The following is a 21,673-nucleotide window of genomic DNA, read 5'->3' on the forward strand; positions in this document are numbered from 1 at the left end:
GAATGTTGGGTTATATTCCCCCATTGCTGGGAGTTTTGCTGCTCACCAAAAGATACATATGTGTATATCATGGTTTTGAACAGAAAGAAGTAATGATGCCTAGCAACCAGTGGGACGGCTGTGGGCACGGATGGGGGAGGGGGCTATGACACTAACTGGGTTAGTGTCATGGTAAAAACCTGAAAGTTTTTACCTGAAACCTGAAAAAACTGGGTTGTCATGGTAAAAACCTGAAAGTGACAAATGTAGATGTAGGAATTGCCAGAAACATATATTTTCACACACGCTGAATAGTGCAGTACTGCAGTCCTAAGCTCTGCTCACGACCTGAGTTCAATCCCGGCGGAAGCTGGTTCAGGTAGCTGGCTCAGGTTGACTCAGCCTTCCACCCTTCCAAGGTCGGTAAAATGAGTATCCAGCTTGCTGGGGGGAAGTGTAGATGACTGGGGAAGGCAATGGCAAACCACCCTGTAAAAAGTCTGCCGTGAAAACGATGTGAAAGCAACGTCACCCCAGAGTCAAAAACGACTGCTGCTTGCGCAGTTACCTTTTAGAGCCCCATGGTGCAGAGTGGTAAAGCTGCAGTACTGCAATCGGAGCCCTCTGCTCATGACCTGAGTTCGATCCCAGCAGAAGCTGGTTCAGGTAGCCAGCTCCAGGTTGACTCAGTCTTCCATTCTTCTGAGGTTGGTAAAATGAGTACCCAGCTTGCTGGGAGGAAAGTGTAGATGACTGGGGAAGGCAATGGCAAACCACCCCGTAAAAAGTCTGCTGTGAAAACGTTGTGAAAGCAACGTCACCCCAGACTACTTTTACCTTTTTTTAAAATTCATTTCCAATGCACTTTACAACTTAACTTTACCATGTAAAATGGCAAAACCCACTTGAAACCATCTCTAAAGTGCATTCAAAGTGGACTGGAAGTGCGTTATTCAGGGAATGTGACAGTTTCTGGCGTTTTCTAGAGTTACCTTTTGTCACTTTGAGGTGTTTTTTTTTCCTGTGTGTAAGTGATGCAACATCACATCCAGAGTCCCTTTTATAAAAAATTTTTTCCTCCACTACTGCTCTGTGCAGCAGCGAGGGATCTCCCCCCAACCAGGGGCCTGGTAGCCCTGTTGTGTTATGGATTAGTATTTAACAATGGCAAACCCTATTCCACCACCTCATTGTTTTATCTTGGGACAATAGTAACGATGAAATTACCCCAATGTCTAAAGTGATTACCTACTTTCCCTGAACATGGGGTAGGTGACACATTGGGGAACGGCAGGGCTTTTTTTGTAGCAGGAACTCCTTTGCATATTAGGCCACACACACACACACACACACACACACACCGTTGTAGCCAATCCACCTGGAGCTTACAGTAAGCCCTGCACTAAGAGCCCTGTAAGCTCTTGGAGGATTGGCTACATCAGGGGTGTGGGGCCTAATATGCAAAGAAGTTCCTGCTAAAAAAGCCCTGGGGAACAGTTTGGAAGAGCTACAGGTGGCTCATCAAGGGGCCACACATGGTACTGGAAGCAGTGCATATCGCTGGTATAACTGATGAAAAACGGAACAGGTAGGAAGGAACAAAGTGATCTGCTATAGGTCACTGAGTGAATATTTGTGTAACAATTCTTCAATCTATTACGTCCTGGTCTTGCCAAGAATGCTTCTTAGCTAAAGATTGCTGAGGTGTGACTCTTTCAGACTCAATTCCCTATATGAATGAGGTGGACTGTTGTGGAAGTCACATCGAGTGTCACTGTAAAACAGCTCCACTCCTTAGTTAGCAGGCTACCCATGTATAACCTTAAAATGCTTCTTGAATTACAATGGTCATAATAAAACCTTACTCCCTTAATACTTTTTAAATTACTTTCTCCTATGTGGCCACAGTGGCATGATGAAGATCTGTCTGCTTTATATGTTTTGTTATTTTCCCCTTTTTTGTGGGGAAAAATAATAGAAAGTTTGTCAAATCTTAAAGTTCAGCAAAATTCTCAGAGGGGGTTTGAACAATGGAACCCAGAAGCAAGTATTTGGGGGAGGTTGGTAAGAAAGAAAGAGCACAATAAAATTTAGAGATTCTGGAGTTTTACCCTTGTGAGTTCTTGCCCAAAATGAGGCATGCTTCTACTGAAACTTATTCCTAATCATTACTTCTTTCTATTCAGAACCATGACTTACATCCAGTGTATCTAGAGTATCTAGTAAACACTACATGGCAGTTTAAGTTTTTCCCCCCTCAGGTACTATCACTCTTATACATATCTACTCCTCACGCAAAGAGTAATGCTTGTATGCTTGTAGCTGCCAATGGGTTTTTTTGTTTGTTATTGTTACTGGATTATGTTTCATGCAATTGTACATATTCAGTGCACATATATAGGCCTGATTCACTGTGTTTATTTAAAGCCAAATCGCTCACACCCTTATTTATTTAGGAAATTGATAAGTCTCTTCCCCAGAAGCTGCAAAAAAGCGGCTCACAATATAACACTTCAAAACCCATCCGCTCAAGTAAAAGTGTGGCCAACAACAAAACCTTCAGCCTAGCAGCCATAAAACCAATAGCATATCAGTCATCCCCCCAAACACCCCCCCCCAAAAGAAGCATGATATAAAAGCACACTAGAGCCTGACTTTTGGGTGCTAGTTTTACTTTTCACAGAAGATAAGTAGCTAACTAAAAAGTGGGATAAAACTCAAATATCTGGACAAACAAGTCAGTTTGGACATACGGTTGCCAGCTTGGTGGTTTAAATTATTACCTCACATCAATTATTATATACCAGAGTCAGTTCATACACAGAAACTGCCCAAGAACTGTTCATACATGGATTTTGTCAATTCAATGCTGCAACGCTAGCAGTGATAGGCATGTGGGAGTGGGCCATCACAGATGTAAAACACAACAGAAAGAAATATGTCACCTCAGGCAGAAACGCTTTTTCAGTTCACATTTTCATCTGCCAATCACCACTTGTATCATAATCAAGTATAGACAATTGAAGAGATCACTGCTAATGATTACTTATCAGGCACTCATGGGAAACAGGGTTGTCTGTTACTCACATGTGTTGTTGGTGCTATCTCATGTACTAAATAATGCAGTTTCAATCCACTTTCAGTGACTGTCTGCAAGCAGATTTTGCCGTTTCACACCGTAAAAACCAGTTGCAAAGTGAACTGAAAGTAGATTGTAAGTATAGTATTTAGTATGTATGAATTGCTCTGCCTTGCCCCACACCCAGAGAAATCTGCAGCGACGGCCCTACAAGGACCCAAACTTGTGTAATAGTTAAGAGTGGTAGACTCTAATCTGGAGAACTGGGTTTGAGTCCTCACTTTTCCTCCACATGAAGCCTGCTGAGTGATCTTGGGCCAGTCACAGTTCTCTCAGAACTCTCTCAGACCCCCTACCTTACAGGGTGCTTGTTGTGGGGAGAGGAAGGGAAGGTGATGGTAAGCCACCTTGAGACCCTTAAGGTAGAGAAGAGCAAGGTATAAAATCCTTCTCTTCTTCTTCCATTGGGAATGCCAGTGCAACAGCCCCCTCACCTGATGGGACCTTCCCCCCCACAAGCCACAGAGCCGTGCCATACAGCAGGTAAACTGCCTGGGTGCCAGTGCCAACCTCCAAGTGGTGGCTGGAGATCTTCCAGGATCACAACTGAGGCAACAAAGATCAGTTCATCTGGAGTTCACCCTCCTCAGGCCCCAACTCTCCAGATGTTCCCCAACCCAGAGCTGGCAACCCAAATGACAGCCCTCTGGGACCATTGGCTCATGAACGGCCATGGCAGGCTGAGCGGGAAACAGAGGCACACGAGGGTGGTATCAGCTGACAGAGACGGCTTTCAGAAGCCCAGTGACAAATGCGTCCCAAAATGCAGGGGTCCGGTGGCTAAGGGGGAGGAGCTTGCCCTCTGAGCAATGCTGGTTAACTGAGCTTTTTATAATAATAATAATAATAATAACAACAATAAATTTTATTTATATCCCGCCCTCCCCACCTCGGCAGGCTCAGGGCGGCTAACAACATTTTATAAAAACATACAATAGTAGATAAAAGCCTGGATCATCAAGAGAAGTTTTCACTATCCACACATGTGCAAACCAGATCTCAGCCACCAGAAACAATAATAAAACAAAACCTTTCCTTATTCAGCTACAATATTCTCTAGATGACATTTGACCACTATGTCTAAGCCAAGTAAGGCAGATAAAATGGCACAGAGGAAAGCTTTATGCTTCAAAGGCGGTGAGATAAATACCTAACACTTTAATATATTTTTGTTTCATTAACAGGCAAAATACAAAATAATCCCAAGTGTCTTTACATGCCATTAAAACAGGCATATTCTCTTGGTGATGATAGCTATCAGGACGTTCTGTAATTTCTCTTTTCTAAAAACGAAACACTTTTGAGTTCAATCTCTCAGATAAGTAAAACAGCCGGAGGCAGTATATATAATTCATTTGAGTTGGAGGACCTCAAGCACGTGCTTTGCATTTAATAGTGCCATCAATGCTAACAAACATTACCTCACTATACTTTCTAGCAAGTTATATTTAAAAAGCAAAGCAGATACATGGAAAGTGGTGTGCGTGTGTGTATGTGTGGCAGTTAGGTGTGTTGCACCGACTTCCAAATCAAAGTTGCCATTTTCCAGCCCAAATAACTTTTCCTTCTAAATGTTCAACAGATTCGCTGAGCTCTGACAGCCAATATGGTGATTTTCTTCCCCATTTCACGCATCATCAGGGACAATAAAAACTCTGGAGGCCAAATTACATTATATCAGCACAATCTCTTCTTACCTCATGCATGCCCTCAAAAATATGAAGTGGGGTTATCTGGGTGTTATTAAGAGAAAAAACTGAAAGCAAATGCTACACTAGTGTTTTCAGAGATTATACAAGACTCTATTGCAGGGGTGGCCAACGGTAGCTCTCCAGATGTTTTTTGCCTACAACTTCCATCAGCCCCAGCCATTGGCCATGCTGGCTGGGGCTGATGGGAGTTGTAGGCAAAAAACATCTGGAGAGCTACCGTTGGCCACCCCTGCTCTATTGCTTTTCGATAAGGGAGCTATAAAAAAAAATACAACTTTATCTTGCAAAACCAGAGGGAGCATTTTATAAAACTGGAAATTACTTGTGTGTGTTCCTCAAAAAGACAAACTTCAAAACTCCAGCTGCTCACAAACACCTGTTAAACATACAGCCCTATCTGGGACTGTACCACTTTAGAGGACTGTTTACATGCTACTGTGTGTATATAAGTGGTCACTAGTGTACTTTGGTGCTTAGAATACTAGCAAAATAGGGACGGAGATTCTTTCCTTGACCTCTCCTTGATAAGAAATTCACTGTATGCAGACAACTAGCTTATGTGAACTAATGTTTAAAACATGCTGCTCTACCAATTTACAGTTTAAAGTGGCAAAGCCCTGACTGGACCCAACCACATGACTATTTTGAACATACATAGGCCCTTTTCACACTTACCAGTGGAAACCGGAAGGGAGTCGGTATTGTGCCGCTTGCAGTAATCCGAGACAGGGATGGGAGTTTTCAGACACGTTTTTTTTTCCAGTAGGGTTCCGTGATTGAAGCGAGCCATTTCACACTGTTCCGCTCTTATCTCGCTTCCACCAGCGCCAGCCGTTTTTGCCTGCCGGCTCGCGATCTCCAGCTTATTTTTTTTTTTTGGAACGTCAGGCTAAGATCGCTATAGCGACGTATCACAACAGCAACACCATAGAGATGGCTAGGCTCTATTGAGATAAGTTACCAGGTTTCAGCAGTGGCGATATCTGGTATCTTAATGGAGCCCAGGCATCCCTATGGTGATGCTGTTGTGATACGTCGCTATAAAAAAAAAAAAAAAAAGCCGGAGATCGCGCGCGCCGGCGGGCGAAAAAGGGCGCGAAAACTGCTCCCGGGTTAGATACTGGACATTTCACACAGCACCCCATAGCGATTTCAACCCGGAAGGAGGGGTTGAAAAGTGGAAGAAGCTGCTCTTTGTTTGTAACGACTCAGGCACGCCTCACTACCGGGACAGCCGCGGGAGTGTGTGAAAAGGTGAGAGTATTCCGGTAGCAGCCAGTTACTGAATCGGGTCTGTCTGAAATGCCAGCAGAAACCCGTTACTGTTCAGTAACTGACCAGCTTCCATACTGGAATACATAGACTGTGTGAAAAAGCCCAACGTAAGCCATTACCGCTTGGAAGCTGCGCTATTTATTTGATCCAAGTATATTCCTCTTCAATAGTATATGCAGTGCGATCCTAAGCATGTATACTCAAAAGAAAGCCTTAGTGAAATCAGTGGGACTTATTCCCTGGTTAAGTGTATTTAGGATTACAGCTTCTGGGGACTAATAATAGTCAAAGCGATGGTATTCCCAGTAGTAATGTATGGCTGTGAGAGCTGGACCATAAGGAAGGCTGAGCGAAGAATAGATGCTTTTGAGCTGTGGTGCTGGAGAAGAATCTTGAGAGTCCCTTGGACTGCAAGAAGATCAAATCAGTCAGTCTTAAGGGAAATCAACCCTGACTGTTCCCTGGAAGGTCAGATACTGAAGCTAAAGCTCAAATACTTTGGCCACCAAATGAGAAGGGAGCCCTCACTGAAGAAGACCCTGATGCTGGTAAAGACAGAAGGCAAAAGAAGAAGGGGACGGCAAAAGATGAGATGGCTGGACAGCGTTACTGATGTAACAAACACTAATTTGAGCAGACTTTGGAAGATGGCGGAAAACAGGAGGGCCTGGCTTGACTTTGTCCATGGGGTTGCAAAGAGTTGGACTCGACTGTGCGACTGAACAACAACCCTGTCTCACATATAGGGATTACAACTTTCTGGTGGGTGGAGATCTCCTGGAATTACAATTGTTCTCCATGCAACAGAGATCAATTCACCTGGAGAAAAATGCCACTTTGGAAGGTGGACTCTATAGCATTATACCCTACTGAAGTCCTCTCCCCAAACCCTGCCTTCCTCAGGCTCCACCCCCCAAATCTCCTGATGTTTCCAGAGCTGGCAATTCTCCCCACGTGGCCATCATGAGCCAAGAAGAAAGGCATGTAGGTGTTTGAAGGGGCGGAATTCTAGCAGGAGCTCCTTTGCATATTAGGTCACCCCCCCCCCCGATGTAGCCAATCCTCCAAGAGCTTACAAGGCCTGGAGACTGGCTACATCAGGGGTTTGTGGCCTAATATGCAAAGGAGCTCCTGCTAGAATTCCACCCCGGGTGTTTGTATAATATAAAGTGTGTGACTGCATCCTCAAACACCAGTATTAATATACAACATTATATTACTAACTTAACACTTTAATATGTATCATGCATCCCTAGAGCAAAGTCCTATAACCTAAGCAGCCTACGTAGACTTACAATTAAATTGCAATGTTTTTAATGTGCAAAATTTATACCCTGCCTCTCTGTCCTCATGAAGGCCACCAAGGCTGAGGACAGTGTCAGGACAATAAATAACCTGGCATTCTCAGGTTCCCCAGCCTCCGTACCTACCTCCGAAATTGGGGAGTGGTGACACCTAACTTTTTGCCATCTGAATTATTTTAAATTAGAATCTGTATTTGAACTGCATTTTAATTATTTGGTGTGACTGATTTAGACTGTTTATCGTTTTGAGTGTTTTAGCTTGTAAGCTGCCCTTAGCCCTGTGTGCTAACTGATTTAAAACATAATAAAAGCACATATAGAATCACACATGATTAAAACCAAAGCTAAATTACACACACCAAAACTTCAAGCAACAATTAAAACATCAGGCTGGAAGGAGGGGGTCACTGGGGGAATACCAGATGAAACAAATAAAAAAGTCTCCACCTTCTGGTGAAAGACAGCAACAGAAGAGGACAGATGAGTCTCTGGAGAGAGAGAAAGAGAGTTCTGGTGTCACCACCAAGAAGGCCTTCTCCCACATTGCCACCTGCTTCATTTCAGAAGGTTCCAAATTCTTCTGTCGTTTGGCCTTCCCTGCCGGTGGCCTTGCAGCTAGTGGCCAATGTCACGACACCACTTATAATACATTATAGTTAAGCCGCCATCAAGACAATGTCCTATACTGTTTTTTATTAACACTGTTTTAACACTTCATTTATGTCACAGCTTGTGCGACTTGTAACCCGCCCTGAGCTGCTCACAGGGAAGGCGGGATATAAATTGAATAAAATAAATAAAGCAGCGCCTCAAAAGATGTTGTGTGACACACCAACATGATGAGGCATTATCACATAATTCTAGCCCACCATTACCCAGTGCCAAAGTTTGATTGACGCACAGTTTACGTAAACTACAGTCTGGGGCCTCATACAATGAGCAGGCACAATATTTTTAAAAGCTACTAAACTGCCATTTCCCCCCTGATCCTATGGGATCTCTTAAACTTGCCTTAAACTGGTCCTGGTGGATTGACCTCACCCCCACAGTGACTGAGGGTAAGCACTGCTGCACTTGCAGGAAGCCGTTATTTACGATGCTCTTGATCTCCCAGTTCACACATTACATTTGCCAATGCAAAAGCACCAGGAGTGCTTGAGACTGACTGCATTCATCAAAACCTAACAGAGAGAATTAAACTCCATTGCACCACGTTTTCCGCTAACAAGAGTTACTTTTCGATCCCACAGAATAACAGCAGCAATAACTCAAACCTCTACTACCGAATAAAAAAGACAGTATTAAGAATGCCTATAGTTCTTCCCCCAGCTTCACAAATCACTTTATACACTTACTCTCAACAGTGAATATGCAACGGCCACCTGAAGCTGCATTGTTATTTCCACATTGATCAAGAGATAACATTAAGCCTGGAAGGCATTTTTTGTTGTTGTTTTGGCCTTTTTAAAAAACCATCCAGGGATGTGGAATGGTATAGTATAGGCCAGTCCCGTCAGACCTTGGAAGCTAAGCAGGGTGGGTACTTGGATGGGAGTCCACCGAGGAAGACTCTGCAGAGGAAGGTCATGGCTGACCACCTCTGCTTCTCCCTTGCCTTGAAAGTCCCTTGATGGGGTCGCCACAAGTCAACTGCGACCTGACAGCACTTTACACAAACGCAAGCACAGTGATATTTCAACAAAGTGGAAATGAGGTAAGATGTGAGCTGGAAAATGCCAAGTTCACAATACCACACCAACAGAGGCCTTCTCCAGTGACGGGCAAACGTAAGATATCAAAGCGACACAACTCTTGGCCAATGTTCCCTCTAAGCTGCAGAGCAAAAATTTTCTTTTGTGAGCTACTGGTATTAAGGTTGCAAGCTACTCGCTTTAAAGTTGTGAGCTACTACATAAATTATTGATCTCTGGGGTCATCCTTCCTGAGCTAAGACAAAAATGTGTGAACTAGCTCACGCTAACTCACGCTAGAGGGAACACTGCTCCTGGCACATGTTTCAAGTCTCCTTTCTCCCAGGGCCAGTGAATGAAAGAGAAGACCCTCCATACTCCTCAGCAGTGTTCTCTCTAAGTTGTGAGCTAGCTCAGTTTTTTAGCCTTCGACTCACACATTTTTGTCATACCTCAGGAAAAATGGCCCCAGAGCAAACTAATGAATGCAGTAGCTCACAACTTTAATGCCAGCAGCTCACAAGGTCAAAATTCGCTCACAAGACTCCACAGCTTAGAGGGAGCTTTGCTCCCCAGTCTTTCCAACCCTTGCAGCACCATCCACTGGCACTGCCCAGCCAAGAGTCCTATTCTGCCAGGACTGCGCAGACCCCCACTACAAGGGCAGCAACCTCTGCTTCCCCCCAACACTGGCTTCGCGCCTTGGATCCTAAAAAGCTAGCTGACTGATGCTGCCAACTCGCCAGGGAAAGGAAAAATGCCCTTTCGTCGCATACCCACCAAAGGCAACTGGTGCACCCCCGCCTAGGGTTGCCAGATCCAAGTCAAGAAATATCTGGGGACTTTAGGGGTGGAGCCAGGAGACTTTGGGAGTGGAGCCCAGAGACACTGGGGGTGGAGCCAGGAGCAAGGCTGTGACAAGCGTAGTTGAACTCCAAAGGAAGTCCTGGCCATCACATTTTAAATGTTTTCCCTCCACTGAAGGAAGGGGCACCTTCTTCTGGTGCTCATATAATTGGACACCCTGGTCCAACCTGTTTGAAACTTGGAGGGTATTTTGGGGGGAGACGCTGGATGCTATGCTGAAAATTCGGTGCCTCTGCCTAAAAAAACAGCCCACCTAGCGCTCCAGATACCCGTGGATCAATTCTCAATTATACTCTAAGCCTATGAGAAACGGTCTCCATAGGGCATAATGGAGTGCCCAGCAGACATTTCCCTCCCCCGCCCCCCGCATTCTGATCACCTCTGATCCAAACCGGCAGAATCCCCTCCACCCCTATTCCCTGGACGGAGCATGCCAGGGCTGGCGCCCACCTCGTTCCCTCCTGCCTCCTCCTCCTCACCCTCGTAGTGTAGATCCCAGAGCACCAACAGCAAGGGCAGCGCGGAGCCCAGCCTATTCACGCCGGCCCGAGGAGACACCATGACTGCTGCCACGCACGTGCCGCCCCGCCAAAGAGTTCGCCTCCGAACTCTGAAACTCTTGCAAACATTCTACAGCTGGTTCCCCGGGGTGGGTCGTGGGAGCCGCAGATTGGCTGCTGGGGCCCTCGCCCCGCCCCTTGCTAGGCAAACGTGGAGAGCAGGAGAGGCTACTGTCAAGAGGCCCCGCTCCCTCCTCCGCGCGGCTGCGCGCAAAGGAGAAAGGAAGCCGGAGATTGCACCGGGGTGCCCTCACTTGGCCAAGGGAGACTGGGGACAAAACCCAACAAACTTGTTTTTCCTCTGGGATTCAGAGGAATGTGGAGGTTCCCCTCATTCACCAGGGCTAGTGGCCACTGATAACTAAATCAGGGATGGCCGAACTAGCTCAGGGCTTTTTTTGAGCAGCAACGCAGTGCCAGCTGGCTAGGTGTCAGAGGGTGTGTCCTAATATGCAAATGAGTCCCTTCTGGACTTTTTCTATAAAAAGTCATTTGTGAAACAATGGTGTTGTCAAGGGGTGTGTCCTAATATGCAAATGAGTTCCTGCTGGGCTTTTCTACAACCCCCCCTGAATTAGCTTAATGTAAGAGCCACATAGAATAAACGCCAGATGTTTGAAAGCCGCAAGACACAAACATCAGATGTTTGAGACCTGAAAGTCGAGGAAGGAAGTTCAAATAGAAGAGATGGAAATAAGGCAACTTTAACTTTAAATGCATTCTCCAAGCCACTGACTGGGCTTGGAGAAGTGATTTGAAGAGACAAAGGCCTTCTCCAAGCTGGCTGACAGGGCAGTGGAGGCTTCGAGAGCCTCACAATATGTGTGAAAGAGCCACAGACATGAGGCTCCTGAGCCACAGTTTGGCCACCCCTGGACTAAATGAATCCCTCTAATCCCCCTTTAAAGCTGTTTATCCCTGCATCCTCTGGCAGCAAAGTTCACGTTTTAATCACTCTGCGTAATTCCTCTGTAGTATTTCCTTGGTCCATCCTGAACCTGTTGCCCATCAGCTTATTGGATGCCCTCAAGTTCTAGTGTTTGGTGAGAGAGAGAGAAAATTCTTTTTATTAGCTCTCTCCACCCCATGCATTATTTTATAAACCTCTATCGTGTCCAGTGTTCCCTCTAAGTTGAGTTAGTGTGAGCCTAGCTCACAGTTGTTTAGCCTCTGGCTCACACATTTTTGTCTTAGCTCAAGAAAAATGGCCCCAGAGCAAACTAATTTACACAGCAGCGCACAACTTTCAGGCCAGTGGCTCACAAAGCAGAATTTTTGCTTACAAGACTCCACAAATTTGAGGGAAAACTTAGTTGTCTCTTTTCTAAACTGAAAAGTCACAAACTCTTACCTTCCTCCCCAACAACAGACACCCTGTGAGGTGGGTGGGGCTGAGAGGACTCTCACAGCAGCTGCCCTTTCAAGGATACCCTCTGCCAGAGCTATGGCTGACCCAAGGCCATTCTGGCAGCTTTAAGTGGAGGAGTAGGGGAATCAAACCTGGTTCTCCCAGATAAGAGTCCACACACTTAAGGACAACACTAAACTGGCTCTCTTTCTCTTTAGCCTTTCTTATAAGGGCACAGACTTCTGGGAGCTTCAGAAGGGTACAGAATTCTTGCGTATCTTCTGTTTGTCTGAACAAGAGAACTTCCCAACGGATTCTCGTGTCATAGTACAGATCTGTCCGTCTCTTCCTTGAACGGTTGTCAAATCCCATGGCCTGAAGTAGTCCCTGTGGCAAGACTCCTTCTGATGCTGAGAAAGGCTGCGGCCTCTAGCAACTGACCAAGCTTTTCCTGGATTTTCCAGTTGAATACCATTTCCTTTCATAAACTGAAGACATTTTCATCTCCTGCAAATTAAAATCAGCCTTAAGGGAGAGCAGAGTGGGGTGCAAACCAGATAAGGGAAATGCAATCGTGCTGAGATGTTGACATGATGCATTTCTGTCCCAGGTAATTGCTTCAGTGTTTCATACACTGTTCCAAAAACACTCCAGCATCTTAGAATGCTTTCTTGATTTTATTGCAATTCCTGGAGCACACTGCTTCAGACTTTCATGACAACTCTCTGGTTTTGTATCAACTTGGTTACATATTTTATATCATCACATACTGTGTGTAACTCCTGTGTGTAACTCTGTCATACGATAAGTAAGGAAATAAATTTCTTGGCAACCCTGGGAAGAGATAGCTTTTCGGTCCAGCAGAGGAGACAGCTTTCACATTACCAAAAGGCTTCCATGGCTAAAGAGCAGCTGTTGTAAACAGTGTTCCCTCTAAGCTGAGTTAGCATGAGCTAGCTCACAGATTTTTAGCCTCCAGCTTACACATTTTTGTCTTAGCTCAGGAAGGATGACCCCAGAGCACAATGATTTATGCAGTAGCTCACAACTTTAATGCCAGTAGCTCACAAAGTAGATTTTTTGCTCACAAGACTCTGCAGCCTAGAGGGAACATTGATTGTAAAAGGCTAATTGTCCATCGGTGTATGTGTAAAGAGCTGTCAAATTGCAACTGACTTATGGTGACCCCAGCAAGGGGTTTCCAAGGCAAGTGAGAAAGAGAGGTGGGTTGCCACGTCCTTCCTTGGCAGAGTCTTCCTTGGTGGTCTCTCTTTCAAATATGGACCCTGCTTGGTTTCCAAGACCTGCTGAGATTGGGCTGTGCTGTGCTGCCTTCCCTCCCTAAATGTACATAACCCAAAACAAGAGCATCAAAGCACAGGTGGGCATGGCTCTGTACATCTGAACACCTTAACTAATACAAATGTAGGTGGTCTTTATCTAGCAAATTACACTTAGCAGAATCAAGCACCAGTCAAAGGAAGCCAGCAACAGCCACTGCAGGTCCAGTCAAAACAGCCCAGTAATTAATTGTGTACTACAGGCAGTGGTGTAGTAGTTTATGAATGGCTGCTGTTGGCTGAACAGGATTGTAGTACTTCATGGGATATTACACTCCTAGCCTGACTACTGCCAGTATCTGCTGCTGGCTGTGTAGAAAAAAACCAGTTTTCCTTCTTTGGATTCATTAGAAGAATTACATTTCCTAAAAACACAATTATACTCCCACACAATCTAATATAGTATTCTTATGAGGGAGTGTTAATGTTAATTTTATGCATGCATGCATACATACATACAGGGCTTTTTTTGTAGAAACGGCCCAGCAGGAACTCATTTGCATATTAAACCACTCCCCCTGACATCACCATTGTTTCACACAGGGTTTGTTTGTAGGAAAAAACCAGGAGGAACTTATTTGCATACTATACTACACCCCCTGGTACCAAGCCAGCCGGAACTGCGTTCCTGTGCGTTCCTGTTAACAACAACAACAAAAAAGCCCTGCATGCCTACATATGCATGAGCACACACATATATCTTATTTATTTATTGATATTACAGGGATTTTGGGGAGCAGGAACTCCTTTACATATTAGGCCACACACACCCTGATGTAGTCAATCCTCCAAGAGTTTCCAGGGCTCTTAGTACAGGGCCTACTGTAAGCTCTTGGAGGATTGGCTACATCAGGGGAGTATGGCCTAATATGCAAATGAGTTCCTGCTACAAAAAAAAGCTCTAAGGTTTCGAGACTGCTCTATAAAGCAGGGCTTAGGGCAGTGTACAGCAATAAAAACACATGCAGACATTAGTCAACAATTAAATCAGTAAAAAAATACAACAATTAACATTTCTAGATGGTGCTGAAAACCTCAGATTGTGCTACTGCCCCCATGGGGGGAAGGCAAGAAGCAAAGTCCAGGGAAGGAGAAAACCATCGCTGTCCTCAACCAAAAACCTGATGTAACATTTCTGCCTTACTGGCCCTGCAGAACTGCATTAAGTCCCACAGGGCACAGATGCTATTTGGCAGAGAGTTCCACCAAGTTGGAGCCAGGATTGGGACAAAAAAATAATTAATTTATACTCCACCTTTCCCCCAGCAGGGACTCAAAGTGGCTTACATCATTCTCCTTTTCTCCGTTCTGTCCTCACCACAACCCTGTAAGGTAAGTTAGTCACCCAGTGAGCTTCAATGGCATGAATGGGAATTCGAACTTGGGTCTTCCAGACACTAGTCTAACATTTCTAACCACAATACCACACTGGTTCTCATATATAATGTTCCACCTCCAAAAAAATCTCACTTGTAGGGCAGCAACATGACATCATACAAGTCGCCAGTACTCATAATCCAATAGAATGCTTGCATGCTTATAGAGACAACCCCCCCCCCCCCCTTAATTTCTACCACTGGCACAAAAACAAATTTTGAGTCCAGTGGCTCCTTGAAACAAACAAAGTTTTATTCAAGATGTGAGCTTTCATGTACACATACACTTCCTCAGACGTGTGTAGCCCAGACAGCCTCAGAAGTCCTGGCTTCTGTCTCATAAAAGACCGTTGTAAGGCAGAGGACACAAGAGAGTTGAGAAAATTATGCGCGTGATGAAGAAAATTCTCCCACTCCCACAATTCTATACCTCAGGGACAGCCACTGAAGCTGATGGGCAATATGTACAGGACAGATAACAACTCATTGAGTAATTGGCAGTGGAAAATGCCATCAAGTCACAACTGACTTACAGTGACCACTCATGGTTTTTTTCAAGGCAAGAGATGTTCAAGGCAAGAGGTGGTTTTCCGTTGCCTGCTTCTGCATAGCAACCCTGGACTTCCTCGATGTTCTTCCATCCAAGTCCTCACCAGGCCCTGCCTCTTGAGCTTCTGAGACAGACAGGTTCAAACAGGGCTTGGATAAAAATATGGAACAGAGGTCAACCAATCCACAAAGTATAGATGGGGCGTCATGTATGGGGAAGTGATGCCCAGCATCCTTGGTGCTTGGGAGGCAGTGGGAGGGCTTCGGGAGTTCTGGCCCTGATGGCACCTGAGTTTTGGCCACTGTGTGACACAGTGTTGGACTGGATGGGCCATCAGCCTGATCCAAAATGGCTTCCTTTAGGTAACTTAAGAACATCTCTTATAACAAGGTTGGGATAGCCGGGGCAGAGTCAATGCCTAATTAAACTGGAATTTGCTGTGGGTGGGTGTAGTCACGTCCCCCAGTGTAGATAGCTTTTGACAAATTTTGAGACTCGGCGTGGTGCAGACCCAGTGGCCAAAGTTTTCCAGACTAGGATCTGGAAAACCCAGGTGTGAGTTCTCACTCTTCCAGGAAAGCTTGCTGGAGAATCTTGGGCCAGTCACTCTCTGCCTAACCTATGTCACAGGGCTGTTGTGAGGACAAAACGGAGGAGAGGAGAGCAATGTAAGCCGCTTCGGGTCCCCAACGAGGAGGAAGGTGGGATATAAATAAAGTAAAAACAAGAAAATGAAGGAGACCTCTGTCAGTGGCTAGTAGCTACTAGCCATGCTGACAAAGGGGAAACTCCAGAAGCAATTGGCTTTTGAATAGTAGCGCTAGGCTTGCCAGTCTCCAGATGAGACCTGGAGATCTCCTGCTTTTACAACTGCCTCTGGAGAAAATGGCTGCTTTGAAGGGTGGACCCGGCCTATGACATTGTGCCATGAGGCCCCACCCCTCCCCAAACCCCACCCACTCCCAGATCCACCCCCAAAGTCTCCAGGTTTTTCCCAACACAGACCTGGTAACCCTAATCAGGAAGCATTAGGGCAATGCTTTGGCCTTAAGCACAGAAGCAGTTGGCTTTTGAATACTGGCGCTATCACTGATGTGGAAGGACAAGGGCAAGGCCTTTGGCCTCCGTGCTGCACCGTTTGTTCGCCCTGTGAAACAGGCTGGCCTCGGCCCTCTCTGGCCTGATCCAACATGGGTCTCCTTCTCCTTGGCTCACACTCTGACAACCGCGCCTCCTGCAAGCACCCGGGCCCTCGTGCCTCAGCTCGCCCCTTCTGCAAATCCTGCGATCCTCGAGGAAGGACGAGCCGAGGCACGAAGGCGGACGGAGAGGGACCCAGGAGAGGTGGGAGGCGGCGGTCTGTTCCGAGGGCGGGTGGGAAATCCGATCCCCCCCCCCTCGGGGACGTGCAAAGAAGGGAGCGCGGAGGCCAGTGGGGAGCAGAAAGGAAAGCCACTGAGCTGCAGGGGAGTGGGGCCGCCCGATCCTGCGGCTTAGCGCTTGCAAAGCGTCTTTGGGGCCGAGTGAAAGACAGCTAGTGGCCGAGAAAGAAGGAGAGCAGATGCCTGGTGCGCCTTTTCTCCTTTGCACCGGCGCATCGCTGCCGGCAGGGGGAACCCGTCGTTCTCCAAAGAAACAGGCGAAGAAAAGCAAAGAGGTGTCTCGGGGGGAGTCCTGCGCGCCTCCTTCGTAGGCCTCGGGCGCCTGGCTCTGACCTCCCGGCTTCATCTTTTTGCAGGGCATCCGAAGGCAAACGCTTAGGAGACCTGGCCAGCTTCCGGCGCCAGCTGCTTCTGCAATGTTTCTTTGCGCGCTTTAGGTCTGGCCGCCTCTGCCTCCAAGAAACGCTGAGAGTCCCCGCGGAATCTTCGCGCCCGGACCCCTTCCCAGATTCCATCCCTGGGATCAGAGTAAGTTTTGCGCATCTTCGAGAAGTTTGCGGGTATTGGTTGGCACTGCAAATGTGTGTGTGGCTGCGGTCCAACGCCTAAGCGAAAGCTTTCCTTGGCGGATTGAAATCGCCTCTCCGTTCATCAGCCGGGTTGCAGTTTGCGTGCATGCCGACCTACATGAATGGAAAGGAAGTTTGAATCCACATGGAAGTGGCACGTGGAAGACCAACGAGGTTTTATTCTGGGTGTAAGTTTTCGTTTTCACGCACCTTCCTTCAAATACATTGAAATGGAAATTGCCAGTCCATACCTATAGGTAGAGGGCCAGCAGCAAATTAGCATAAGCATAATAAAGGTGTGTTTTACAGATGGATTGTTGTATGAACTGGTAACTTCCGTTTCAAAGTATCTGAGGAAGAGTGCGTGCACATGAAAGATTATACCAGGCGTGGCCAAACTTGCTTAAGGTAAGAGCCCCATAGAATAATCTCAGATGTTTGAGAGCCGCAAGACAGGAGTGTTAGATGTCTGAGAGCCGCAAGACAAGGAAGGAAGGAAAGCAACTAGAGGGGGGGGGGAGTACAGGTGAAAATATAGCAACTTTAACTTTAAATGTATTCTCCAAGCTGGTCTATGGGGCAGTGGGGGCTTTGAGAGCCACACAATGTGTGTGAAAGAGCCACATGTGGCTCCCGAGCCACATTTTGGTCACCCCTGGATTATACCTCGACATAAACTAAGCTTGTTGTTCCAGTTTGGTCCTTGCATCTGTTAAACACCTTTGTAATGCTGTATGCTAATTTGCCACTCACCCCTCTACCTATATGTATGGACAGGTAACAATTAGTTTTGAGGTTACTAGTGTCTGATGAATGGAACTCTGGGAAGCTTATCCCCTGAAAACCTTGTTGATCTTTAAGCCTAAGGTACTACAGGCCTCTGATCCAGCTGTTGTCCAACTTTGTATCCAAGGACAGCTGATGTTTCACTTTCATAGTTTTCCTTTTGGCAAGAGTCAGGAGTAAGTGAAGCTTGGCTAACTGGGTTCTCTTGAAATTAATGTTGCTGCACCTTTTCAATCTAGAGCTTTCAAAACACTGATGGGATTTTATTTCATTCCATGTTAGGCCATTGTGACCTACAATGTTGCTAAAAGGGGAATATGTCATGATGCAAAAATCCCAAAGCTGGAAAAAAGAAGTTAAAGATGTCGCTCTCTTATCTAGTAATGATTGTAAGCCTAATAGAGATATAAACTATTTACATTTGAGCAAAACTGTGCTGTTTTCTGTAACACGCACACACATTAAAGATTTGAGGGGGGGGGGGGAACAATCCATTTTACTGAAATTGGATTGATTACAATTGAAATGATTAGTCTGCTAAAAACACCTTTGACCAGTTGACAGATTTACAGTGCAACCCTATGCGTTCTTACTCAAAAGTAAGTTGCACTGTGTTGAATGGGATTTAGTGCCAGGTACTTGTTTATAAGATTTCAACCTCTGTATTATGCAACTCACAAACTACTGGAACAGATACATTTACACAAACCCATCTACATCCCAGTCTTATGGATGTCTATTTGGGAAATTATTGGTAAGACTGTGGCCTTCCTTTGTTAATGGGCTGTTCAAGTGTGTTGGTTTCAGAAGTAGCAGGTAAGCCCTCAGCCATACGCGGAAATACTGGCTATTAACATACTGGCTTCAATGACAATATTAAGGATTTAATTAAGGTAATCCCCAATGCTAGATCAGTTCTGAAATAGTTGATGTTTCAATAGAGAGAAGTCTTTCAAAAATGTTCAGAATGCTTCTTTCCTAACCATTGAGTAATTCCTACTCGCCTCTGCATGTCAGAGAGCGTGCCCTTTAGGCATTCTGAAAATCTGGCACCTTCGTTTGCTGAAAATACTCACAGAGACTATGGCAAATGGGGCATGTTGGCAAAAGAATCTCCTTTCTTAATTCTTCAGACAAAACAAGAGAGTCTCTGTGTTATAAAACTTAAATGTTTATGTATGACTTTCAAAGTCCATTCACGGCTCTCAAACATCTGACACTTATTCTATGTGGCTCTTACGTTAAGCAAGTTTGGCCACCCCTGGTCTTTATGAATTGGAACCTGCCATCAGGTTAATTAACAAGTCCTTGGGATTTCTCACTACAGATGCTGATAGCATATCCCTCACCTCTTACAGAGGATCACTTTACCTTTATGCATGTTAACTTTTATACTTTTCTAATTGAATCTACTTACTATATTTAGCCTTGCCCATTCTGTTAACCATTAACACCGCTTAAGCAATCTGAGTGGATTGATTACTCTTGTTTTAGAAGAAGACTGCAGATTTATACCCCGCCCTTCTCTCTGAATCAGAGACTCAGAGCAGCTTACAATCTCCTATATCTTCTCCCCCCACAACAGACATCCTGTGTGGTGGGTAGGGCTGAGAGAGCTCTCACAGCAGCTGCTCTTTCAAGGACAACTTCTGTGAGAGCCATGGCTGACCCATGTGGAGGAGTGCAGAATCAAACCCAGTTCTCCCAGTTAAGAGTCGGTGCACTTAACCACTACACCAAACTGGTTTAAAGTAGCCTCTCTTTGTAACACCCCCCTCCCCATCTTTTTGTATACATGTACCTGGCTAGTGGATGAACTCTTCATGCTTCTGATGAAGTGAACTGTGACGTTCAAAAAAAATTATACGCTGAGATAAGTTTTGCTACTCTCAGTGTCAGGTTTCCCCAGCATGATGGCTGTGAGTGCCAAGGTGCTTGTCAATACTTTGGCATCTGCCAAGCTTTTCAGAAAGTGGGCAGAACCATTGCAAGAAAGGGCTGCATCTCTGCTCTGGGAATTAAGGTGCTCTGATTGTTTTAACCTTGATCTTGACTTTTGGGTAAAGGAAGATAATGGTGCAGAACCTTTGAACTATCTGTCCTTATTTAGTTTCTTAAATCTGGGTTCTAAAAGTATCCTGTAGTAAAATCTGGAGGAGTGGCCATGTTAGTCAGTTGCACTGAAAAACAACAGTCCTGAGGCAACTGGCAATACGATCTCAAAAAGAATTACTGCAGTCTTAGGCAATTTAAACCAATTGGCTTGAACTGGAGTAACTATGCTTAGGACTGTACTATTAAAGGCACAAACATATGCTTGTAGCATTAGCTTTTATACATGAGCCACCTACTGGATCAGATGTTTTAAAATAATATTCAGTGTTGAGTTATAAGGCATTGACTCTGCATAGTTGAATCTGAAAATATCTTCAGTTATAAAATTAGCTGAAATATTGTGTTCTGTACAGTCGGACCTGTCTTGGCGGCTCGTTGTTGTTAGTTTATATCCAAACTTGGATATAAAAATAAGTAAACAAATTAAAGTTTTATCTTTCATGCATATTAATTCCAAGAAAAGAGTATGATTTCCGCAAGATGATGCAGGTTTTGATAAAGTTAAAACATAAATATATTGTTATAAGCTAAAATATCAGACATAAATTCAAACAGATTAGATTGTAAGAAAGTGTAGTCTATAAAGATTATTTTTTAATTTGTATTTTTATTGCTGTCAACAGCTACTGTTCTCTGAGCTATAAGATTTTTAAATGTTAACAAATCATTGGAGGAAGTCACAGAATCTTGTTCAACAATTACTTATAGATATTAATTTGAGTAATTTGCTCATTGAAAGGGGGAACTATTAGCTTTCTAAAGTAGGGGGATGGAGTAAAGTAATAATTTTTAAAGTTTTGCTTTAAAAAAAAGAGAGGTACCACAGACTGTATATGTTGAAAACAGAATGCTGATAGCAAACCTGTTATGTATCACGCTACAATCTGATGCACAATTCCTTGGGAGGAAGTCTAGGTCAGACTAACCTCTGAATAAACATATATGACTGAAAATCCCATTTTGCCCCATCATTAGAACTAAAAGTAAAGTGGAGATTCTGACTGATTCCCCACTAGCCTTATGCTGCTCTCACTCTCCTCTTCTCCGTGGTGCTTCCATCAGATTTCACACTGTCTGCCCTGCCCTATCTTCAACTTGCTCCACCTCTTTGGTGCAGCAAACAAGATCTTCTAAAAACGGTTTTGTTTGCTGCGCGAAAAAGGCAAAGTGAGTTGCAGCCCCAGGGCAGATAGTGTGACATCCAATGGAAGCCCCACAGAGAAGAGGAGCAGGAGAGCAGCATAAGGCTAGTGGGAAATCAGTCTCTCTTCTCCTCTCATGCCCCAAGATCTGTGGACAGCAGTAAATTAGCATACAAATACAAGAGTTAATAAACAGATGTGAGAATTGAATTTGGGTCCAGGGGCATCTCCAAGACCAACGAAGTTCAATTCTGGGTATAAGCAAGAACTGAGAGACTTTAGTGTGTGTAGATGCACACTTTTAGATACATTGAAACAGATTTCTTCAAATGTTACATATAGGTAAAAGGAAAGGCTAGAAGATGAGCAAGTGAATAAGCCTGAGATGGTGTAGTTGATGTTGTTAGGTCCAGTGATTGTGTTGTCTGGGTGTATGTGGCAGCAAAATCGGCATTTGGGTTTATTACAAGTTCTGGTACCAGTGTCCATGTCCAAATTAGATGTTGTATTATAGTGAGTGAGAAATTGTTTGAGATGC

The 21,673-nt window shown here is 44.9% G+C and overlaps 2 protein-coding genes across 2 annotated transcripts in view; one reads left to right on the forward strand and one right to left on the reverse strand.

Moving 5' to 3' along the window:
• DNAJC3 (DnaJ heat shock protein family (Hsp40) member C3) overlaps positions 1–10,566 on the reverse strand; it is a 67,735-nt gene extending 57,169 nt beyond the window's left edge. Inside the window, exon 1 of the mRNA XM_060233612.1 lies at positions 10,447–10,566. Within this exon, the coding sequence (XP_060089595.1) occupies positions 10,447–10,528 (82 nt within the window). The 5' untranslated portion in view covers positions 10,529–10,566. The remainder of the gene's footprint in view (positions 1–10,446) is intronic.
• Positions 10,567–16,233: 5,667 nt separating this feature from the next.
• Positions 16,234–21,673, forward strand: part of DZIP1 (DAZ interacting zinc finger protein 1) — a 59,877-nt gene continuing 54,437 nt past the window's right edge. The window contains exons 1-2 of the mRNA XM_060235235.1: positions 16,234–16,511; positions 16,880–17,083. Coding sequence (XP_060091218.1) covers positions 16,234–16,511; positions 16,880–17,083 — 482 coding nt within the window. The remainder of the gene's footprint in view (positions 16,512–16,879; positions 17,084–21,673) is intronic.

Source organism: Heteronotia binoei, chromosome 3, assembly GCF_032191835.1.
Source record: "Heteronotia binoei isolate CCM8104 ecotype False Entrance Well chromosome 3, APGP_CSIRO_Hbin_v1, whole genome shotgun sequence".
Lineage (NCBI taxonomy): Eukaryota > Metazoa > Chordata > Lepidosauria > Squamata > Gekkonidae > Heteronotia > Heteronotia binoei.